Source organism: Prinia subflava, chromosome 7 (assembly GCF_021018805.1).
Source record: "Prinia subflava isolate CZ2003 ecotype Zambia chromosome 7, Cam_Psub_1.2, whole genome shotgun sequence".
Classification (NCBI taxonomy): domain Eukaryota; kingdom Metazoa; phylum Chordata; class Aves; order Passeriformes; family Cisticolidae; genus Prinia; species Prinia subflava.
In genome coordinates, this window is record NC_086253.1 from 2,532,506 (window position 1) to 2,551,588 (window position 19,083).

The 19,083-nt window shown below is 46.9% G+C and overlaps 1 protein-coding gene across 3 annotated transcripts in view; it reads right to left on the minus strand.

Moving 5' to 3' along the window:
* Nucleotides 1–19,083, minus strand: part of PTPRA (protein tyrosine phosphatase receptor type A) — a 115,063-nt gene that overhangs the window by 39,475 nt on the left and 56,505 nt on the right. For 2 of the 3 annotated variants that reach the window (XM_063401369.1, XM_063401368.1), the window contains one exon: nt 18,929–19,000. In XM_063401369.1, the coding sequence (XP_063257439.1) occupies nt 18,929–18,940 (12 nt within the window). In that variant the 5' untranslated portion in view covers nt 18,941–19,000. The other variant, XM_063401370.1, reaches the window with a different exon arrangement.

Here is a 19,083-nt window from a genome sequence, read left to right on the forward strand (position 1 = left end):
TTTCCTGGCAGCTGCAGGGCATTTCAGGTGTGGGACACTCTTAAACCACCTGGAGGAACCAGTTATTCATGGCAGATGCTGAGACAGTTATTAAGAGTCAAGGAAAGAACATCAGTAGTGGGGTGACTTTTAATCCTTGCTGGCGTGGACTGAAATTAAAATTAATGAGTTTGAAATGAATGGCCACCCATCCCAATTCACACATCTCTGGCTGTGACATTAATGTAGACACAGAATCAAACCAACACCATCTTCCCCCTGACCTCTCTGGGCACAGAGATAAGAACCCCCAAAAACACCTCACAATATCCAGCCTGGTGGCACTGCCATGGGTTGTTTTTATCCTCACCACTGATTCTCCCCTGCTCCTCAAAGAGGACACTTTGTGGGACAGGAGAAGCTGTAACACATCTCTGAAAGCTGCTTTACAAAGGGAAAGACCTGGAGGGAAGGGAAGGGAAGTTTCAGGTGATTTGGTTGAAGGATGCAGCTGTTGCTGAGCAGCTTTAACTCCTCTCATCCCAGATTAGCTCCTCGGAACTCAGCAGGAACTTTCCAGCTGTTCCACTTGCTGGAACGATGCCACGTTTGTGTGTCAGACTAAACATCTGTGCTTTTAAGCCTGGGATTTTCAGATCAGATCTATGTGTTTGGAGGGGGAAAATAACAACACAAACTGTCTGTTAGGGGAGTTCCATTGAACAGAGCCACCATTATTTCTTCCTCCCCATCCCCCATGTGACCCCTCCACAGGCAAAGCAGTTCAACAGATTTCAGGAAAATGTGGACAAAAACAACATTGTACATTTTCTGTGGTCAGTCTTTTCCTGTTAAGTCAGAGAGGAGATATCAGAACCACAGCCTGCAAGTTGGCATCTCCCCTTCCTGCCTCACCACTTCAGGAGAGCACCTGACCGGGGGTCTGGGCTTTGAGGACCACCTGGGCAGCCCAGTATGAACTGGGAAAGGGTGCTGGCTTACCCCATGGGTGTGTGCACCACTCCTGCTCTTACGGGGCACTCACTGGAAGCAATGACAGGATCCCTCCAGTTTGGCTTCAGGGGCTCCATGAATCTCCACGAGCTCTGCTTTTCCTCCCTCCCAGCTCTCCATCAGCCCTCACAGCTGGAGCAGCCTTTGCTCCCTGCTGACTCCCATCCCCACCCTCACTTGAAGACAAGAGTTAAATATTTCTGTGTTGATTTGTGGTCAAGTGTGGGGCACATGATCTGTGCTTCTGGTTGGATCCCCCATCAGAGGGACACTCTGTGTCCCACCACCAGCATCCCCTCTTGTTTTCTCCCTTCACCTCCCTCACAGGGAAGAATTTCTTCCCAATACCCATCTAAACCTGGCCCTGCTGCCCAGCACCACTCCAGGCTTTTCCCTGTGCCCCACGAGGTTCTCATGGCCCAGCAGCATTTTTGTGTGTGTGGCTTTTGCTTCTTCCACATTTCAAAACACCTGAGATATTACAAGAGCTGAGATGTGGAACACCAAAACTGGGGGTTTGGCAGGTAAAACCATGAGTCACAAAGCACAGGAGCACTCAGGGACATCAAATTGCACAAGCCCTGCAGTAACCTGAGGGCTCGCTGGGGTGGGAGGAGGGAAATCTGGCGCCTCTTGCTCACACCGAGTGGGTCCCTGGAGCAAAGCATTCCCAGAACCACACCTGCAAGGACCTGCTCACCTGCCACCACCCAGGGAGCCAGCCTGGAAGCAGGTGACAAGCTGGGCAGCCGAGGACAGCGAGGTGTCCCAAAGCTTTGCCATCACCTCCATCCCTCCTCGCTGCGCGGCAGATTCGGCGCCAGGGAGCCAGATGTTGTTTCAGCACGGCAGAATAACAGCATCAGGTTCTTGTGTGCCTCACTGTGCACTCAGCTCCCCTCTCCCAGCCCAAGGGAGCTGCCACTCGGGCTCTTCCCACCCTTTTTATAGAGGAAATCAGTGCCAGCATCAAAGGAGGCTCCTGGGTGAGAGGCTGATGGGCAAGGGCAGGGACTGGAGAGGTGACAGCGAGGAGGAGACGGCGCTGAGCAAAGTGAGGGGTTGCTGTTCCTTGTGCTGCAGCCTCTGGCCGTGTAACCCGAGTGGCAGCACAGATGATGCTGAGCAGCAGAGGAAGGAGAGGGAAAAACAGCTCTGTTTGGGTTGATGAAAATAATGGGTGACTGCAGGAAAGGAAGAGTTCCTGCTTCTCCTCAGGGTTACTGCTCTGGGTCATCCTCAAACGACTCCAGGTTTTACTGGGAGAGGAAAATTTGATTTCAGGTCCTACCCTGGAAGTCCTTTGGTTGCACTAGATGGAAGAAGCTCTGTTGGGAAGTGAAGCAAACACATTTTAATTAATTAATTAATTAATTCCCTGCTGAACCAAGCCCTGGCATTACCAGATAATGGACTAACAGAAGTGGTCTTTTTCCTTCCTTTACCCCAGCAAAATGAGAAGCATCTCCAACATTTGGCTACCCCATGCCTACCAGGACATCTGTGGTTTGGGTGGAAGAACAACTAAAGGTTTCCCTGCAACTCCTCAGTCTCTCCACACATCCATCTCTCTCTGGTGTGGTTTGAGAGCAAAATCCATGATAAGGCAGAGAAAAGTGGATTTCTTTTTTTTTTAATTTATTTTATGGATCCTTTGCAGTGCTCTGATCCTAAGTGCTCTTAGCAGCCCTGGGAGCACAGATCCCATCTTGCTGCTTGTTCCCATCCTGAGGGACAGAGGAAGCCTCTCAGGGATCTGCATCACCTGCTCATGGACCTTCAAAGCCTTCTATTCACCTCGGGCTGTTTTACCCCAGCTCCTTCCAAGGAGGACTCCTTGTGAAAGTCAGTTAAAGGAAAGGCCAGGCTGTATTTACCTTGGCACCTGATTGCCTTCCAGAGTCCTCCTATTTCCTCCCTGAGTAACTAATTAATAGCCTGTCAGTGAGGAGAGGAGGAATAAAGAACTTCACCCCATTTTTCCCAAGTCTTTTGTCACTGTGGCCAAACCCTTGACCATGCCCAACACCTGCACTTTGTCACAGTATTGCAAAATACAGAAGCTACCAATAAAACCACTTAGATCCTTCTTTTGGGATGTTACAGGGATTAAACTGCTTCCAAAGATGAGATGCAAGGTCACCCACAAGTGCTGGAGCTGATAAACAGCCCCCAGGACCGCTTTATAATCTCTGCCAAACAAATCCACTATATCAGAACAAGGTTCAGGAAGGTGAAACACCTGTTATATATCATTTCCTGTGGAGGGAAAAAACCCCACCACTCCTTGCTGCTGCTGCAGAAAGCATTAATCTCAAATTAATGCTCCCAAATGCTTTCCATCCCAAATCCAGCACACTGAAACGCGCCGCCGGCGCCAGCCCTTGCCCAACTAACCCATATCTTCTTTTTTCCTTTACAACCCGGGTGAATGAGGACAAAACCCATCTTAATTTCACTGAGGAAACGTAATTCCCTCTGAGCAAGGTGCGCTCCCGGCCTCGCTCTCCCGACGGCGGCTCCCCTCCTGACCTATTTATGGAAGAGCTGTGGTGAGGATTTCTGTGCTGCCTGAAAGCCCAAAATTTCAGCCCACAAAGGGCTGGGATGAGCTGACCCCTCCGAGCAAACGGGCTGCCAGGCTTTTATCTCGCCCCCATTGTGGGCTGACGCTGGAGCGGAATAATGAGACAACACGGAAAACTCTGCCCTAGCAACTCAATTGTATCCCTGATGCCTGTGCTGGCTTTTATACACAGCTGCTGGCTTGGAAAGCTGCTCCTCATTTCACACACTCACCCCATAAAACCACGCTTACTGTTTTTATCCACTTATTTTTGCCTGGTGTCCTTCCTGGCGAAAGGAATTGGTTGTGGGGTTTGGGGCTGAGAGGGAGAAGTGTCTTTATAAAAAAAAAGTCTGTGGGGGAACTGCTCTGGTTGCATTTTCATGCCCTTCATCCAGTCTAGACATGAAAGTCTCAGGATGCAGATGATTTCCGCCTCTCTGCAGAGGTTGTTCCATGGTATTAAAAAAAGGGGATGAAGGGAACAATAAGCACCAAGATGTGTCTAAAATTAGAGGTTTACAAAACAATCTGAGTTTATAATACCCCCAGTACAATAAAAAGCCAAGAGCAAGCGGGCCAATTATTTAAAAACTGCAGGATAAAAGGAAACCTTGATCAAAACTGTTATCAGGGGAACAAATCTATCTTTATTGTGTTGCAGTTTCACTGCTCACTGAAATAACTTTTCTAAAACTGCCACTATGTTGCTAAGAATTAGCTAAATAGAAACAACACACCAAAAATCAAAACTGCCTTGCCCAAACCATCAACATGACAGCAGCCCACAGTTCTTCCCTATTTTCTGCCAAGATTTAAATTCCAGTATGGTTTTCCCTTTATGCACCTTCGCTCATCACACAGAAAATGGATGAGTTGATTTCCATGTGATCGTCAGTTAAATTTGCATTTTGGGTCTCAAGTGGTAGCAAAGCTGCAGTTCCAGGACTTTAAGTGAATGGGTAAATTAAGAGGAAAACACCAAAATTGTGTTTGCTTTGGTGCTGTTATTATTTTTAATATTAATCTTAAACAAGAAGCAAAAATTGATACAACAGCAGTGCCAGAAACATCCTCCTCCTTCTGCCAGGGGAGATGAAAATGTGCTTTAAAATACTGGGGAGAAAATAATATTTACAAATCACTGCTGAGAGGAGGGATGCAGAACCGGCAGGGGATCGGAGATTATGCAGCATCCATCTCCTGCTGTCCCTGACCACTGGGAGAATTCTGGAGGAATTAGGAGTTGTCAAGGGGATAAAGTCAGTGTCAAGGAGGACTTTTCCTTTGAAAAGCCATCTCTTCTTCTGAGGGTAAACCAGATCCTTCAGAAACCTGACCTTGAACTTGTGTGAGGGAGCTCTGAGCACAGATCCAGGGGGAATCTCCACAGGCTTTTCCTTAGGAGAGGATGGCGGAACTGAGGTTCAACTCTTGCATGTGAAATAAGAAAAAATATGAGCCCTGAAGTACAGAACCAAATAAAGATGGGCACTGCAGTCCCCACAGCCTCAAAACCAGGCACGTGTGGACTGTGTTCACATGTATCCCCGTGCCTCCAGAACAAACACAACCGTGGAGCTGTATTTGCTCAGCATCCCACTGCTCAACTGCCCCCCACGAGTTCCTCCTTTATCCAATGCTCCATAATCCTCATCTTCCCTGCTCCAGCTCTCTCCATCCCAAGAATTCCCATTCAGCACTAAACTCAATCCACCTCCTTCCTAAATGCTACCCCCAGTCCACTGTCTCACCTTTTCCCTCCTCCCACGTCCTACACTGTTTCCTCCATCACAACCATCCTTCCTAGGTAACAAATGATTCTCAGACCCCCCATTCCTCCTTGGAAATCCATACCAAGTCACAGATCCTTGCTTTTCTTCCCACCAACAGGCACAACACTCACCTAGGCAGATAAACAAGGTTGGTGGCAAAGCAGTGATGAGCATCAAGCTGTGATTCAGCCACGACACGCCAAGAGCCAGCAGCCAGGGAATTTAATGTGACAACTGGGTCAAACCCTAACCTGCTTCACAAGGTTCTCCCATCACCAACCTGCACCACGACCAAGGGGAAAAGAGAAGGGAAATAAAAAGTTCATGGCCAGCTACAGGGTGCCCAGGGAAGCTGTGGCTGTCCCTGGATCCCTGGAAGTGTCCAAGGCCAGGTTGGACAGGGCTTGGAACAATTTGGGATGGTGGAAGGTGTCCCTGCCCAAGGCAGGGGTGGAATGAGCTGAGCTTTACTATGATGATACATTCCGCCCCACTTTCTTACCCATTCTCAGAGCTCTGTCCATGGAGCAAATACAAAATAGGATTTTTTGTGGGTGAAATCCAAGAAAAAGCTGTTCAGGTCTCAGTGAAACCATTTTCAGCCTGCAAGTTCCAGAGCTGACACCCATGGACACCAGGCAGTTTTGGGAAATGCCTCAATTGCAGATTCAGGGAAGGTGAAAAACACTCCCTGCAAAGATGGTTACACCCTCCTAAGCCTAGAAAGAGTCACAGCATAAAAAAAAAAAAAAGAAAAACCAAACCAAACTATTTTAATTGAACACATTTCAGAGTAGCAGAATCACCACCCAGGACGACAGCAAGCCTGTAAGCAGTGATGGATCCCTAAGGCCACCACACTCCTCAGTCCAGTGCCCTTCCCCACCTCTCATAGCAGGAAATGAAAACCACATGGACTGGCCAGGGAAGGATTGATTAGCTCATCTGGTCCTACCAACCACGCAGCAAAAGCTGCTCCCCACAAGAAATTTCCCAAATTGCTCTATCCAGTCTCACTTACAGAAATCCAAAGCGATGGAGTTTCCAGCTCTTCTCCTGGGATATGATTTCTCCCTGCAGGAAGCCTCTCCTAGCAAGACTTTCCTTTTGAAAATGTCTTCATTTCAATTTGCAGCCCCCCTCTTCTCCCCTGCCTGTGTGCGTTTGTGAACTACACTAATGAAACAGATTAATACCAAAAAGGAATTACAATTTAGGAATAAATTAGTTTGTTTTCCTTTTATCCTCTACCAAAACCCCTCAACATGTCAGGGGAAGTCTGAGTCTCTCTGAAATCTTCCTTTTTAAATTGGTCCCACTGCTCATAATTACACCTCCCCTCTATCCATACAAGCTACTTTGCTTTTCTTGCCCCTTCTCCTTTTTTAGAGGGGAGGGAAAGAAGGCAGAGAAAAGAGTAAGGAAGGGTGGGATAAAGGGAGAGAGAGGGACCCATCCCATCTGATTGGCCTTAATTGCTTCCAACACTCCCCAGGTGTCTGAAAATGGAGGTTATGATACTGGTGTTGCTTGATTAATATTCCCAATTTCATTCCAGATGCAGGATCTGAGTTTATCCAACAATTGGGTTTTCTGCACCAGGAAACAGCTTCCACTTCCCAGAAATCCCAAGGAGAAAGGCTGAGGTGTGGCCATCCTGTGGGCAGCAGCTTGGAGAAAAAAGGACTGAGGGCTCAAACACTGCTCCAAAGAAATAGAATCTGTTCACAAAAACTGAAGGGCTGCAAGAGGCAAAAAAGGCCCCAAATCTCCACCAGGCTGGAGGTGAAGCACACACTGATAAAGGGCATCCAAAATGCAATGGCTTTGACTGAAAATGTCCTTTGAAAAGCACAGGATGGGAAAACTCTACTCCAGCCACCATCCCATTTCCCCAAAGGATTTTATATCCATGTCTGGTGGTAAAAGATGATTTATTTATGATGCTATTGTGATTTATTACAAAAAAAATGGTTATTTTGGGCTTGATCATCACTTCAGCAAAGAATGACCCACTGGATCTGAGAGCCTGCTGCTGCTTCAAGGTCCTCCCTCTGGGGCAGGGACACCTTTCACCAGCCCAGGTTACTCCAAGCCCATCCAACCTGGCCTTGAGCACTTCCAGGGCTGGGGAAATACAGAGATGGGGAATTACAAGTCATTAAAGGCTGTTCCCACCCCACAGGTGGCCCAGTTCAGTGTCACTTTTTAAAGGTTTCCACTCCTGCCAGGAGTTTTGCTGGAGATCTTTATTCCCTTTAGTTCAAAAACATTCATCCATGTGTGTAAATCCGTGCCACACGAGGATCTGAAGGGCAAGGGGAATTTTTTAGGTGGGAGGGCTGCTCCAGGTAGGAAAACCCACCAGGGAAGATGTGAGAGGAGCTCACACTGCAGAGGAACTCTCTGCTTGCTTCAGCAGCAAAGTTTAATTCCCACCCTTGCACAGCATGTTCTGGTATTTAAAAATATTCAGTTGACTTCCAGATCTCTTGTGCTCTTTGTTTTTCTGACGGCTTCTCCTGGATGGGAAGCAGGGGAAAAATCCCAACTGCAGCAAAGAGCCAGGAACCACTGCAGCCACTGACCCGGGGCCAGCTTGGGGCTGTTTTGGTTTAAAACACAACTTTCAGAGAGCTGTAAGAATAAATATATATTCTAAACCCTCTAACACTTATTAGAGGTCTAAAAGAAAGCAGTTTTGGAAATAGGAAGTGACATCCAAAGGGAAAGCTGGAGCACAGGGAGGCAGCCTGCCCTTCCCTGGCTGCACGTCTCCCTTTCTTGGCTGCAAGGAGCAGCAAGGAAGTGATTATAAAGCATTTATTTGCAAAATCACAGCCAATAAATCCGAGAGCAACAACACCCTCCCTCACCCTGCTCGGTCTTTGGGTGGGGGGGAAATGAAGGAGAGCTGCAGGTCTGACCAGCAGGCAGGTGCATGGCAGGAGATCTTCACTCCAAAGCTTTTTTGGGAAGAGTTCAAGCCTATAAAATGGAATATTCACCCTGGCTGCCCCTTACCTCTGCTGTTTTGAAACCCTAGAAAATAAAAAGCCTTCGAAAGGCAATGACGGTTGTGGAATGAAAACGCCTGAAAAGGTTAAAAAGAAAAAAAAAAAAAGGACTGGGCTGTTGAATGAGGAAATGAGTAAGGGAGAGCAAGAGAAAATAAAACGGTACAGAAAAAGCCATCTAAATTCTCCTCCCCTTTCCTGGATACAAATACCATCACAAGAAAACCGTAGGAAGCGAATGTGACTGCTTTGAAAATCACTGAGGTCAAAAGCCCGACAGAAGAAAGGAAAAAGGATTAAACAAAGGGATGATATAATCTATCCAGCTATAATTCAAACCTTCAAGGTATAAATAGCTCCACTGCAGGGCTCAAGTCAACCACTAATTTACACTGCAATCAGGAGGGGGAGGCAGATACCCATCCCCACAAGCAGATTAATCCTTAATTGCTCATTTTTGCATTTCTGACACCTTTCTTTTGAAGTACCAAAGCTGGTACTGTCTCACAAAAGGCGCTGGTGAGCCTGAAAATTGCTGAGATGAGCCTGGCTGCTGTTGTTGGGGCCCAGGCACAGTCCCAGATGCTTCTGTGGGTCCTCCGTGCAAAGAAGAAAGGAGATGGCTCCAATCCATGGGGATAAGAGGGGATCAAAGCCAGCATTTGCCAGTTTGACACAAAGGGAAGCAGGACTCCATGACAGCTCGCGTTTCACAATGTTTTTCCAAGGCCTTAATTGCAGATAAATACTCACTGGGATATTCAAATCCTTGTGGGCACTTCAATCACTTCAGAGGCTCTAAATCCCTCTAGGAATAGTGGCAGGGATGGGGTGTGTGATGTGAGATAAGAGCAGCAGGACCATCAGCTGCTGGGGGTGGTGGCTTCCAGAGAGGGACACCCAAGCCCTTCCCTGTGCTGTGTCCTCACCACTTGATCCACATGAGGAAGGCACTGGTGATGGAAATGACTGCAGGGGGGTTTCTTCAGCCCCTGCACACATCCTCTGTGCAACTGCATTGATTTTTAGGGGAGAAATGCCTTTATTCTTCACCACGTTGTCAACTTCTGAAGTTCGGTTCAAGAGCCCGACCCCTCCTGTTCCTGTGTGCATCCCGTGCTCCTGGGTGGAATGGCCGTGTCCAGACACCCTCTGCAGGGGTCTCCTGGGTTAATTAATCACCCTGCCCCTGTTAATGACCCTCACTGCATCCCAGCCTATCTGAACTGAGTGAAAATATCATCCTAGAACCAGAATCATGGAATGGTTTGGGTTGGAAGGGATGTTAATGTCCACCCAGTGCCACCCATGCCATGGGCAGGGACACCTTCCACTGTCCCAGGCTGCTCCAAGCCCTGTCCAACCTGGCCTTGGACACTTCCAGGGATCCAGGGGCAGCCACAGCTTCTCTGGTAAATCCATTCCAGGGCCTCCCCACCCTCACAGGGAAGGATTCCTTCCCAATATCCCATCCATCCCTGCCCTCTCTCAGTAGGAAGCCATTCCCTGTGTCCTGTCCCTCCATCCTTTGCCCAGTCCCTCTCCAGCTCTCTTGGAGCCTCTTCAGGCCCTGAATCTCCCCTTCCCTGCTGCCCACCATGTGAGATCAGCCAGGGCATGTCCAGCCTTTCATCCACCAACATCCCCAAAACCTTCAGGGCTGCCATATCCCTGCTATTTTTGTTGATGAGGTACATCACCCATATAAAAATTCCCATCCTGTAACACATCAGACTTTGTTTAGCCAACAACTTTCTCCTAACACCATCTCAGCAGCCACCAACCTCGATTGTGCCCAAGCTCTGCTACCCAAGACTTTGACTTACTCCTTTTGGGAAACATCCAGCTTGATCCCACTCTCAGGGGTGGAATTTTTGGGCCCCAGTGGGTTATTTCATTAGGATGTGCCCCTGGAAATCTTAGTCCAGGCTGAGAGTGCAGCTAGTGGGAAGAAAGACTTCTCGATGATGCATTTTCCTACCAAAATAGAAGCAGCATCTTTAAACATTAACAGATTTCGGCTTCCAGCACGGCAGTCCTGGGGCAGGAGATTGAACCAGCTTTAACTACTGAAGTCACACAGGGAAGAATTTGTGGGAAAAAAAAGAAAAAAAAAAGAAAAAAAAGAAAAAAAAAGAGAAAAAAAGAAAAAAAAAGTGTGGTTTCTGTATTACAGCAGCCACGTGCTCCAGATGGATTAAATGCCATGTAGGCTGGTGAGAAAAAAAAATAACTTTGCTCCTCCCCCGAAACAGAAGTTGGGACAATTCACATCAAAACTGGATCAAGCACAAAGCAAAAGTCACCAAATGCTTCAAAAGCAGGGAACTGTAGCAAATTCAGATGTTAAAGCATCACTGGGGAAAAAAAAACCACAGCGCCCTGTGGTATGAAACTCTGAAAATGTATGTTAAAAATTGTGTAACAGAGAATTTTTCCATATTTTTGCTCCCAAGAATAAAGACTGGGATAAATCAACAGCTGAAAGGGCTGGAAATCATCTCACTGTGAGCCTTTGTTAATAAAAATCAGAGTATGGATGAAATCATTCAAGCTGAAAGGAAGAGCAAATGTTTTAAAAGGTGTTTTCCTTTGAAAAGGCAAAATCTGCCTCACGGTGAAGAGAAGGAGCAAATCAGTTCATGACATTTCTTCCTTTTCATGACAGGGAAAATGTATGAAAATGATGATTGCTGCATAAGGAAAAGTCATTTTATCACAAGCAAGACATGAAGCACTGAGGAAGAATTTCTTCCCCTCCAAAAGCCCAGAAACAGCCGCTTTAAAAACAATAAAAAACTCCTGAACACCTGCCTGAGGGATGAGCAAAGCGGTGTCCAGCAGATATTATCTCTTTTTTATTTAAGGGCAAATAAAAGTGAAGCGGGGAGGAGATGTTTTAAAGCTGTTAATGGAGAGCTGGGTTGCCAGCCAGCATCTCACTAAAACATCTTCCCAAATGGTACATTTCGGGATTCAAAGCACATAAAAATAAAGAAATAGCTATTAAATAGATTTTGATCAAGCCTCTGGCTGCTTGGGAAAAGGACTTTTAACAGATTCACCTCTGAAGCAAAACAGTAGCTGGGAAGCATCCTCCAGCAAAGCTGACCTTCCATTGATCAGCTGGCTCCAAACCAGTGCCATACTGGGCTTCCCAACTGGTTTTCATGCTGTGGACACCTGTTAGCATCCCTGGTGAAATGTCTGAGGGTGTTTCCAATGCTGCTCATGGCACTGGGTGGACCACAGTGGCAGCTGAGGAGCAGAACATTCATTTCCTGGGACCTGTCATTTGAGGAAACAAATCTCCATCCTGCCCAAGGCGTGTCTGAGCTCCAGGACAGCCACAGGGAGCCTCTGGCAGCTCTGGGAGGAGGTGGCAGCACCACAATGGGGGTGTTGAGGTCTTTTTGTCCCCCCAGAACTGCAGGGTGTGCAGGAGCAGGGCTCTTTCCTTCCCCAGCAGCCTGGGAAGATGTGGTGGCCTGGGGCAGCTGGAGCCACTGACCCACTGCAGCTGGAGTTTCAGGGTGGTTTTTTGACAGTAAATGATGTCTGTGAGGGACACCTGCCCTGGCAAAAGCACAATCCTTGTCCTCTCTGCTGAGTGTTCATCCCAGGACAGACTGGGAAGAAAAAAATCCGACCAACACCTCCCTTCATGGGGATCCCCAGGGGTTTCTGCCATTCCTGGGGCTCCCTGCATGTTTCACTTTGGGGAGGCTTTGAAGGACAGAGCTCCAGCCCTTCCAAATAATTTCATTTTCACTCAGATTTAACCCTTTCCCTCACACTCTTCTTGGTCACCACCTGCAATTTTGAGTTCATTTTTGGGATGAAGGCAGGGAGACACTGAACATCCCAAACCTCCCAGCAAGAGCCTGCTGAACTCCCATCACTTCCACACACCTCAGTCTTCTTACGTGGATTAAAACACCAAAACAACGTGAATCCTGACCAACTTCTCTCCTGAAAAACCCAACTCAGCTTCCAAATTACTCCACCACCTTTCTGCTGCTTGCACCATTTCCCCCTCCTGCAGAGCTCTCACCTCCCCACAAGGTTTCTCTGCAAGGAGGAACCTTAAACAACTAAAGCCAAAAGGGAGGCAGCTGCAGAAACCTCCCTGCTCAGTCCCAGCTGTACCTCAGAAGCTCAGAAGTCAGTTCAGATGCCCCAACATCCACGTATTTTGGAGGAGAAAGAGCAACATTTTATTCTACAAACTAGTTTGTCTCAAATACAAATTTTTTGCAAAATTATGGTCTTGTTCACATGATCTTGTTGATTTAGCAAGCTGGTCTAGTGGAAGGCATCCCTGCCTTCCAGGGGGTTGGATTTGATGATCTTTTAAGGTCTCTCTCAACTCAGAACATTTTATGGTTCTGTGATTCTATGACTTCTCCACCCCCTTGTACAAGACTGGAAGCAGCCTATACTAATATTTTTTGCTTGCTTGCTTTTTAGGGGTGTTTTTTTTGTTTTGTTTTGTTTTGTTTTAATTAAGGATCAGGTCTAGTTGAATTTTGAACCTACAAACTTCCTCTAGAGTGACAGCAGTTTGACCTTGTGCTTCCTCAAAGCTCAGCCCAAGGTAAGACCTGAGGTTGCCAAGAATCTGCTGAGCGAGGTGCAGCCAAGCTGGGCACCTTCCACAGGGGAAAATGAGCCATGAAGAGGTAAAACACAGCTTTATTGTAGTATAAGCTCCATCAATATTTGAAATGTTTCACTTTAAAGAGCTTCTCCCCTCCCTCCAGCTCTGCAAAGAGAGAATTGCTCACCAAGGCACACAAACCACATCCAAAGGAAGCAGAACCTGGCCAAGCAGCTCAGACACAGCCCCCATCCCACAAATGCTCTCTGCAGCAGCAAAACTGTGGATTACAGTATTTCCTTCCCCAAATATTGTACATTTCAGCTGCTACACCACCCACTTCCTGCACTACAACTTGCACGCTGGGCAGAAGCACCTGGGTAAGAGAGGACAGGAGAGGAAGGGAAAATGTCTTGCATATGGATGGGCATCTATAAAATGCATTAAAAATCAAGTTTGGGAATTAAATTCCCTCAGCAATTGTCAACCAAAATCTAGTTTCTCTCTAAAGCTTTCTTCCCTCTTGGATCTCCCCAGATCACCCTTCCACTTTCCCCAAGCAATAATTTACCTCCGAGCTCATCCCTTGGCTCCACAGGTACCAACTGTGCCCTCTCTCACCCCAAGTGCTGTTATATATCGATGAATTGGTGGAGTTTGTAAGACAAATATCACATTTTGTGTCAGAGCTGGAGGATTTACGCATCAAAAGCTTGTCTGGCTTCTCTGCAACTGTTTACCTGCTGCCAGGTATCACTTCCCCTGAAATGCACACCCACCTCAGGTAAAGCATCACAGCCCTTGGAAATACACGGAATTATTAAATTCTCCAGCCTGCCTTATCTCCCTGTGGACATCCACAGACAAAAATCCCCAACCCAAACACCTGCCTGCCCTCAGAGTGACTCTGTGTGAAAAGGGAACAGGTCCCTGACCAAGCACCGGCGGTTCTGCACCACAGGGAGATCGTCCATGTGTTCAGGGCATCACAAATCCATCCAACCACCCACTGGAGCTGCGTGTCCCTTGCCAAATTCCCACGTAATTTTTCATTCTTTCTTCTTAATCATTGCATAATCCAGGGAAGATTTGCACAGCAATATTAAAGGAAAAGTCGCTGGTGCAGAGAGAGGAAAACACCGGTGTCGGTGCCAGCCTGACAGGGGATTTCCATGCTTTGCTCTTGGAAAGGCCTGATAAGATGGATATATTTGTTTTAGCTTTCAGCAAGAAACCTCAAGGATTTGGATTACAAAAGCCTTAAATAACATCACGAGAACTGAGCTCTGGAAAAGGAGATAGGAGAAGTTAATGGTGTTAGCAACCACTGACCTGGCTAATCCCATTGCTGACCTGTGCTCCTGAAACCTGGATGTGGTTCACAGCACATGGCCTTGGGGCAAGACAGTGCAATTCCAGAATTTCATGGATTTTGGGTTGTATCAGCTGGGACCAGATGCTCTCCTCTGGCCCCTCCACCTCTGGTGTCCTCTGTGCTTGGTACTGTGAAAAAATGTCACCAAGGAAAACACTTCCCAGAGATCCCAAGGAGAAAGGCTGAGGTGTGGCCATCCTGTGGGCAGCAGCTTGGAGAAAAAAGGACTGAGGGCTCAAATGCTGCTCCAAAGAAAAAATAATTTGTTCACAAAAACTGGAAGGGCTGCAAGAGGCAAAAAAGGCCCCAAATCTCCACCAGGCTGGAGGTGAAGCACACACTGATAAAGGGCATCCAAAATGCAATGGCTTTGACTGAAAATGTCCTTTGAAAAGCACAGGATGGGAAAACTCTACTCCAACCACCATCCTATTTCTCTAAAGGATTTTATACCCATGTCTGGTGGTAAAAGCTATTCTGATTTATTAAAAAAAAAAAAAAAAGGTTATTTTGGGCTTGATCATCAAGTGCTGCACTTGTGTTTTACCAACAAACCCAAAGCACACATGATTGAATTCCCTCTTCTTTTCTGTTGGAAGAGATGTTAAAGATAGTTTACTTCCACCCTGCTGCCATGGGCAGAGACACTTTCCACTAAACCAGGTTGCTCCAAACCCCACCCAACCTCGGGCACTTGCAGGGATGGGGCAGCCAAAACGAAGGATTTATTTTATTGAAAATGTGGATCAACTCAACCCTCCCACTGGAGCAAATATAATCAAAGCAAGGATGTGTATGGAGAAATCAACATGGAAAAGATTTGCTCCTATAGGTCCACCAGTGTCAGCAGTAGCTGTGCTTAGCTGCAATTCCCTAAATTGGCATGGCTTGATCTCAGTGAAGACAAGCTGTTGAGGAAGCCCATAAACTTAGCACTAAAAACCTAAACTGGCTGCAGCTGCAACCCTCCTGAAAGCTGAACCTGTGGTTGCTACACCCTTGGCAATGTTATTTTTGAGGCAACCACCCCTTAGGTGCAGTTTCCCATCTGCTCAGGCAACAGGTACATCAGTTGCTGGTATCGGTTTTTCAGGACTGAATTTCAATAAAAATCGCAGTCTCAGAGGGATGTGAGAGCAGTTGATGTCTGTGCACTGATCGTTGTGCCTAATTAACATAAAAATGAGGTTTTCCTAATCACCTGCAAGAGGAAACCTGCTTGCAGAACAAGCTACTGGGAAAAAAAAATAAATTACTCCTCAGGGAGGCAGTTGCCAGAAATAGAGGGTGGATGTGTTTATTTATACCCAGCAGCTCCAGGTAGGGGCTGCAGGTCCTGACACGCTGCCTGGGGTGGTTTCTGCCTGGAGTTTTCTCTTTCCTGTCCCCGTTGCACGCTCAGCTCCAACCACCCAGCGCTGGAGGTGTGTGTTGGGAAGGGAAATCCACGATGATCTGTACTCTGTGCAGCAGTCCCTGCAAATCCCAGGGTGTTTTTTAGGATGCAGCAGGTGAGCTCACCTCAGCAGTATCAAATCTCATGTAGAAATTTGAAGCTCCACAGGTGGGGAGAAATGCCGGTGGGATTTAGGAGCACCACTCACTTGTGATTTCTGGTCTCTGGGCAAACTCTGTGTTTCCAAAACGTAGTCCCAAAATGTGACAGCAATCTCTAAAGGGTTCAGAAGCACTGCAGCTGGTGGTGGCTTTGACCGACACTGCAAATCCGAGTGGGGGAAAAGCCACTTCATGCCTTGGCCAACCAAAGCAGAATCCACCAGGATGAAGCAGTGCAGGGCTGGGATGACTCCTGAGCCATCACCTCCTGTCTCACCTCATGAAATTTGGTCACAACTGCACGTGCTTGGGGAGAAGATGAAGCTGTGGCACTTTTTTGAGGAGCGATCCTTGAGGGAGAGGCTGTGGGACCGTGGCCAGCCAGTGCTGGAGGGGAGCAGCAGCACCCCGGTGATAAATGAGATTTCAAGTTACCCAGAGAACAAACACAGAGGAAGGAGCCAACCACAATTACTAACTTATCTTGCAGGAAAGACGTTTCAGTTATTGTGGGTAGCACCGAAAACAACAGCTCGGTGATGGGTGCTGCTGGAACTGGTGCAGCAAACCACACGTGTCGAGCTCTTCTGCAAATCCACAGGGCACGTCAGCGTGGCTCTCACCTCCCAAAAACTGCTGGCAACACAGCTGGAGGAGGACATGGATGGTGCAGAGGTTGTGGATGGCTTTGGATGGGCTTTGTTGAAACAAGATCTGTGGTTTTAGCACTCCCCCTCTCAAAAGCGCGGCACTCGGCACCGCAGTGGTGCCATGGGACTGTCCCCTCCACACCCCGATGGTTTCTGTCCTTTTGAGCAGCTCTGGCAGTTTTGAGTTTGAGTTTTGCACACTCAAATACAGCTCCATACAATGCCACAACGTCTCCATCACACTGAGCACCTTGCTCTGGCTGTTTTCAACACACACCAGTGCTCTTCCCAACCCAGGACCTCACAAATGGTGGGACCACTGATGCTCTACCTGCTCCATCACTCACACCTGCCCCTGATGCTCTTGGGGCAGAAGATCCCCCAGTTTTCCCCATCAAAGCCAATTTTTCAGAAAATAAATACATTACGCAAAGTATTGTAGATGAACATCCCAATGTATTTGCCTTAACCTTTTCTACTCTCTACAAAAAAGGAAGTGAGACAATTACAAGCAAATTTTTAATGCCATCAGATCTAGTCAATTTTAGTGAGGACACCAGATTTAGCATCAATGTAGAATTTAGACTTAAACAAAAAACTTGATTTTGTACATGAAACTTGAAGTCACCCAAAATTCCAGTAATTCTCTCCTCGCTCTTTCTATTCCTATGAGACACCATAATTTCAAATATTGGATAATTTGAGTCTGCAGCTTGAAGGTTTCTCCAAAACGCCAGCTCTTTTTGGAGACAGACTGATGTCACTGTAGCTCATTTGCTTAATTAGTGATTTACAGAAACATCTCTCTAGGAGAAGGGGGAAACCCTTCAAATGAAAAGCTCCAAGAGCAGAATCAAGAGACCATCCCCAATGACTGTTTACTCCCTTCTTATACACAATTTTGGGCCACACTCTATCAATCAGCAGCTGTGACTGATGCCATTTACACTTCCTAAATATAAAAGTGAACCCTGCAAGAGGCCAAGCACAACTGCCCTGGGTTTTTCCTAACAGGGGGATGTTGCTTTCACAAAACCACGCTGGGATGAGAAGTCAGCACACAGAATAAACACACAAATCCTGACGCTGTTGCACAGCCCTGAAGGAGTTTTCCCCTCATTTCAGCACTTTGTTTTTATCACTGCAGCCTTCCTTCCCCCAAGCTCTTGGCTTGTGCTGACCACTGCACTCAGGCACACAAATCCTCCTCCAAAGGGGTGCTCGGGAACCACGGAGCACGGAGAGAGGGCTCGCACAGATGTGCACGCTGCAAGAACCAATAATTCATGCAAATCCCTGCTCCAAGCAAATTCCACAGCAGTGCATCTTATCACAAGCCAAACAAACAGTACAAATACACTGGAGAATGGTAAAACCTGCGCTCAAAGAATTTGCTCTTGTTGCAGCTTGAATTTCCCCCTTCCCTTCCAACAACTCTGCCGACACCAAAAACCAACCAGGCATTAAGTGAACCCAGTAATCAGAAGGGAAAACCCAAACTGTGAGAGGAAGCTAAGCCTCTGTTACAGGAGAAATTTGGGAGTCTCTGTGGTGACTCCTAAAGGGGTGAAGACCCTCTTTGCTTCAGGAAGAGGAGGCAGAGACCAGCAGTGACCATCTCACCCTCCTGGTGATGCCTCCAAGCACAACCACCACGGCAGAAACAACCCAGCAAGGCAAGAATCCAGGTACTAAAGCAGCACAAAAACTCCTTAAAAATCCATTTAACTCTGCTCACATTTGTGTTTTCCTCTTCAAGTTTGTACAACTGTTTACTGCTTTTAAATCAGGGATTTTCCTCTGTTTCATCAATCAAGAACTGAGCACTCTCTTGCCACATTTGGAGATAGACCAGCTTTCCACAGAAGCTCAAGATGATGAAAATAAACGAACAAAACATATTTTTAGTTTGAGGTTTTTTTCTTTTTCTTTTTTTTTTTTGAGATGGCAAGTTAGAACCTGAATTCCAACCCAACCACTGGGTTTCAGCAGAACAAAAAAATCCCTGTGCTGAGTGCTCTCAAATACGAGTCATGTCCCTTCCAACTCCGCACCAACAGAGACCTTATTATCCTTTGGGGGAGGAAGTCAGATTTTTTCCACTTAGTTACGTTCCCAGGTAGTTCTTAAATAAGATTTGCCTTCCCTCTGTGTTTAAAGGGACACTTTAGCACAAGTTACTGCTTGGCCATGGTGCCATAGTTGTGTACTGAACCCCAAAATAGAGTGATGACCGTCAGGCCACTGGGCAGAACCATTTCAAGGACAGGACAAATGAGAAGATGCCAAAATTAACAGTACCCCTTCCAACCTTAATTATCATCAGTCAGTCATTAACAGCATCCCTTCCAACCTTAATTATCATCGGTCAATCATTAACAGCATCCCTTCCTACCTTAATTATCATCGGTCAATCGTCCACCTGCACGTCATGAGGAGCCCATAAAGGTTCTTCCAGTGCTGCCCCCTGGAAACAAACAAATAAAAAAAGCTTTTAGAACCAAAGAATTAAAATACAGCGGCATCTTAGGGAAACAGCGTTTTTACTGC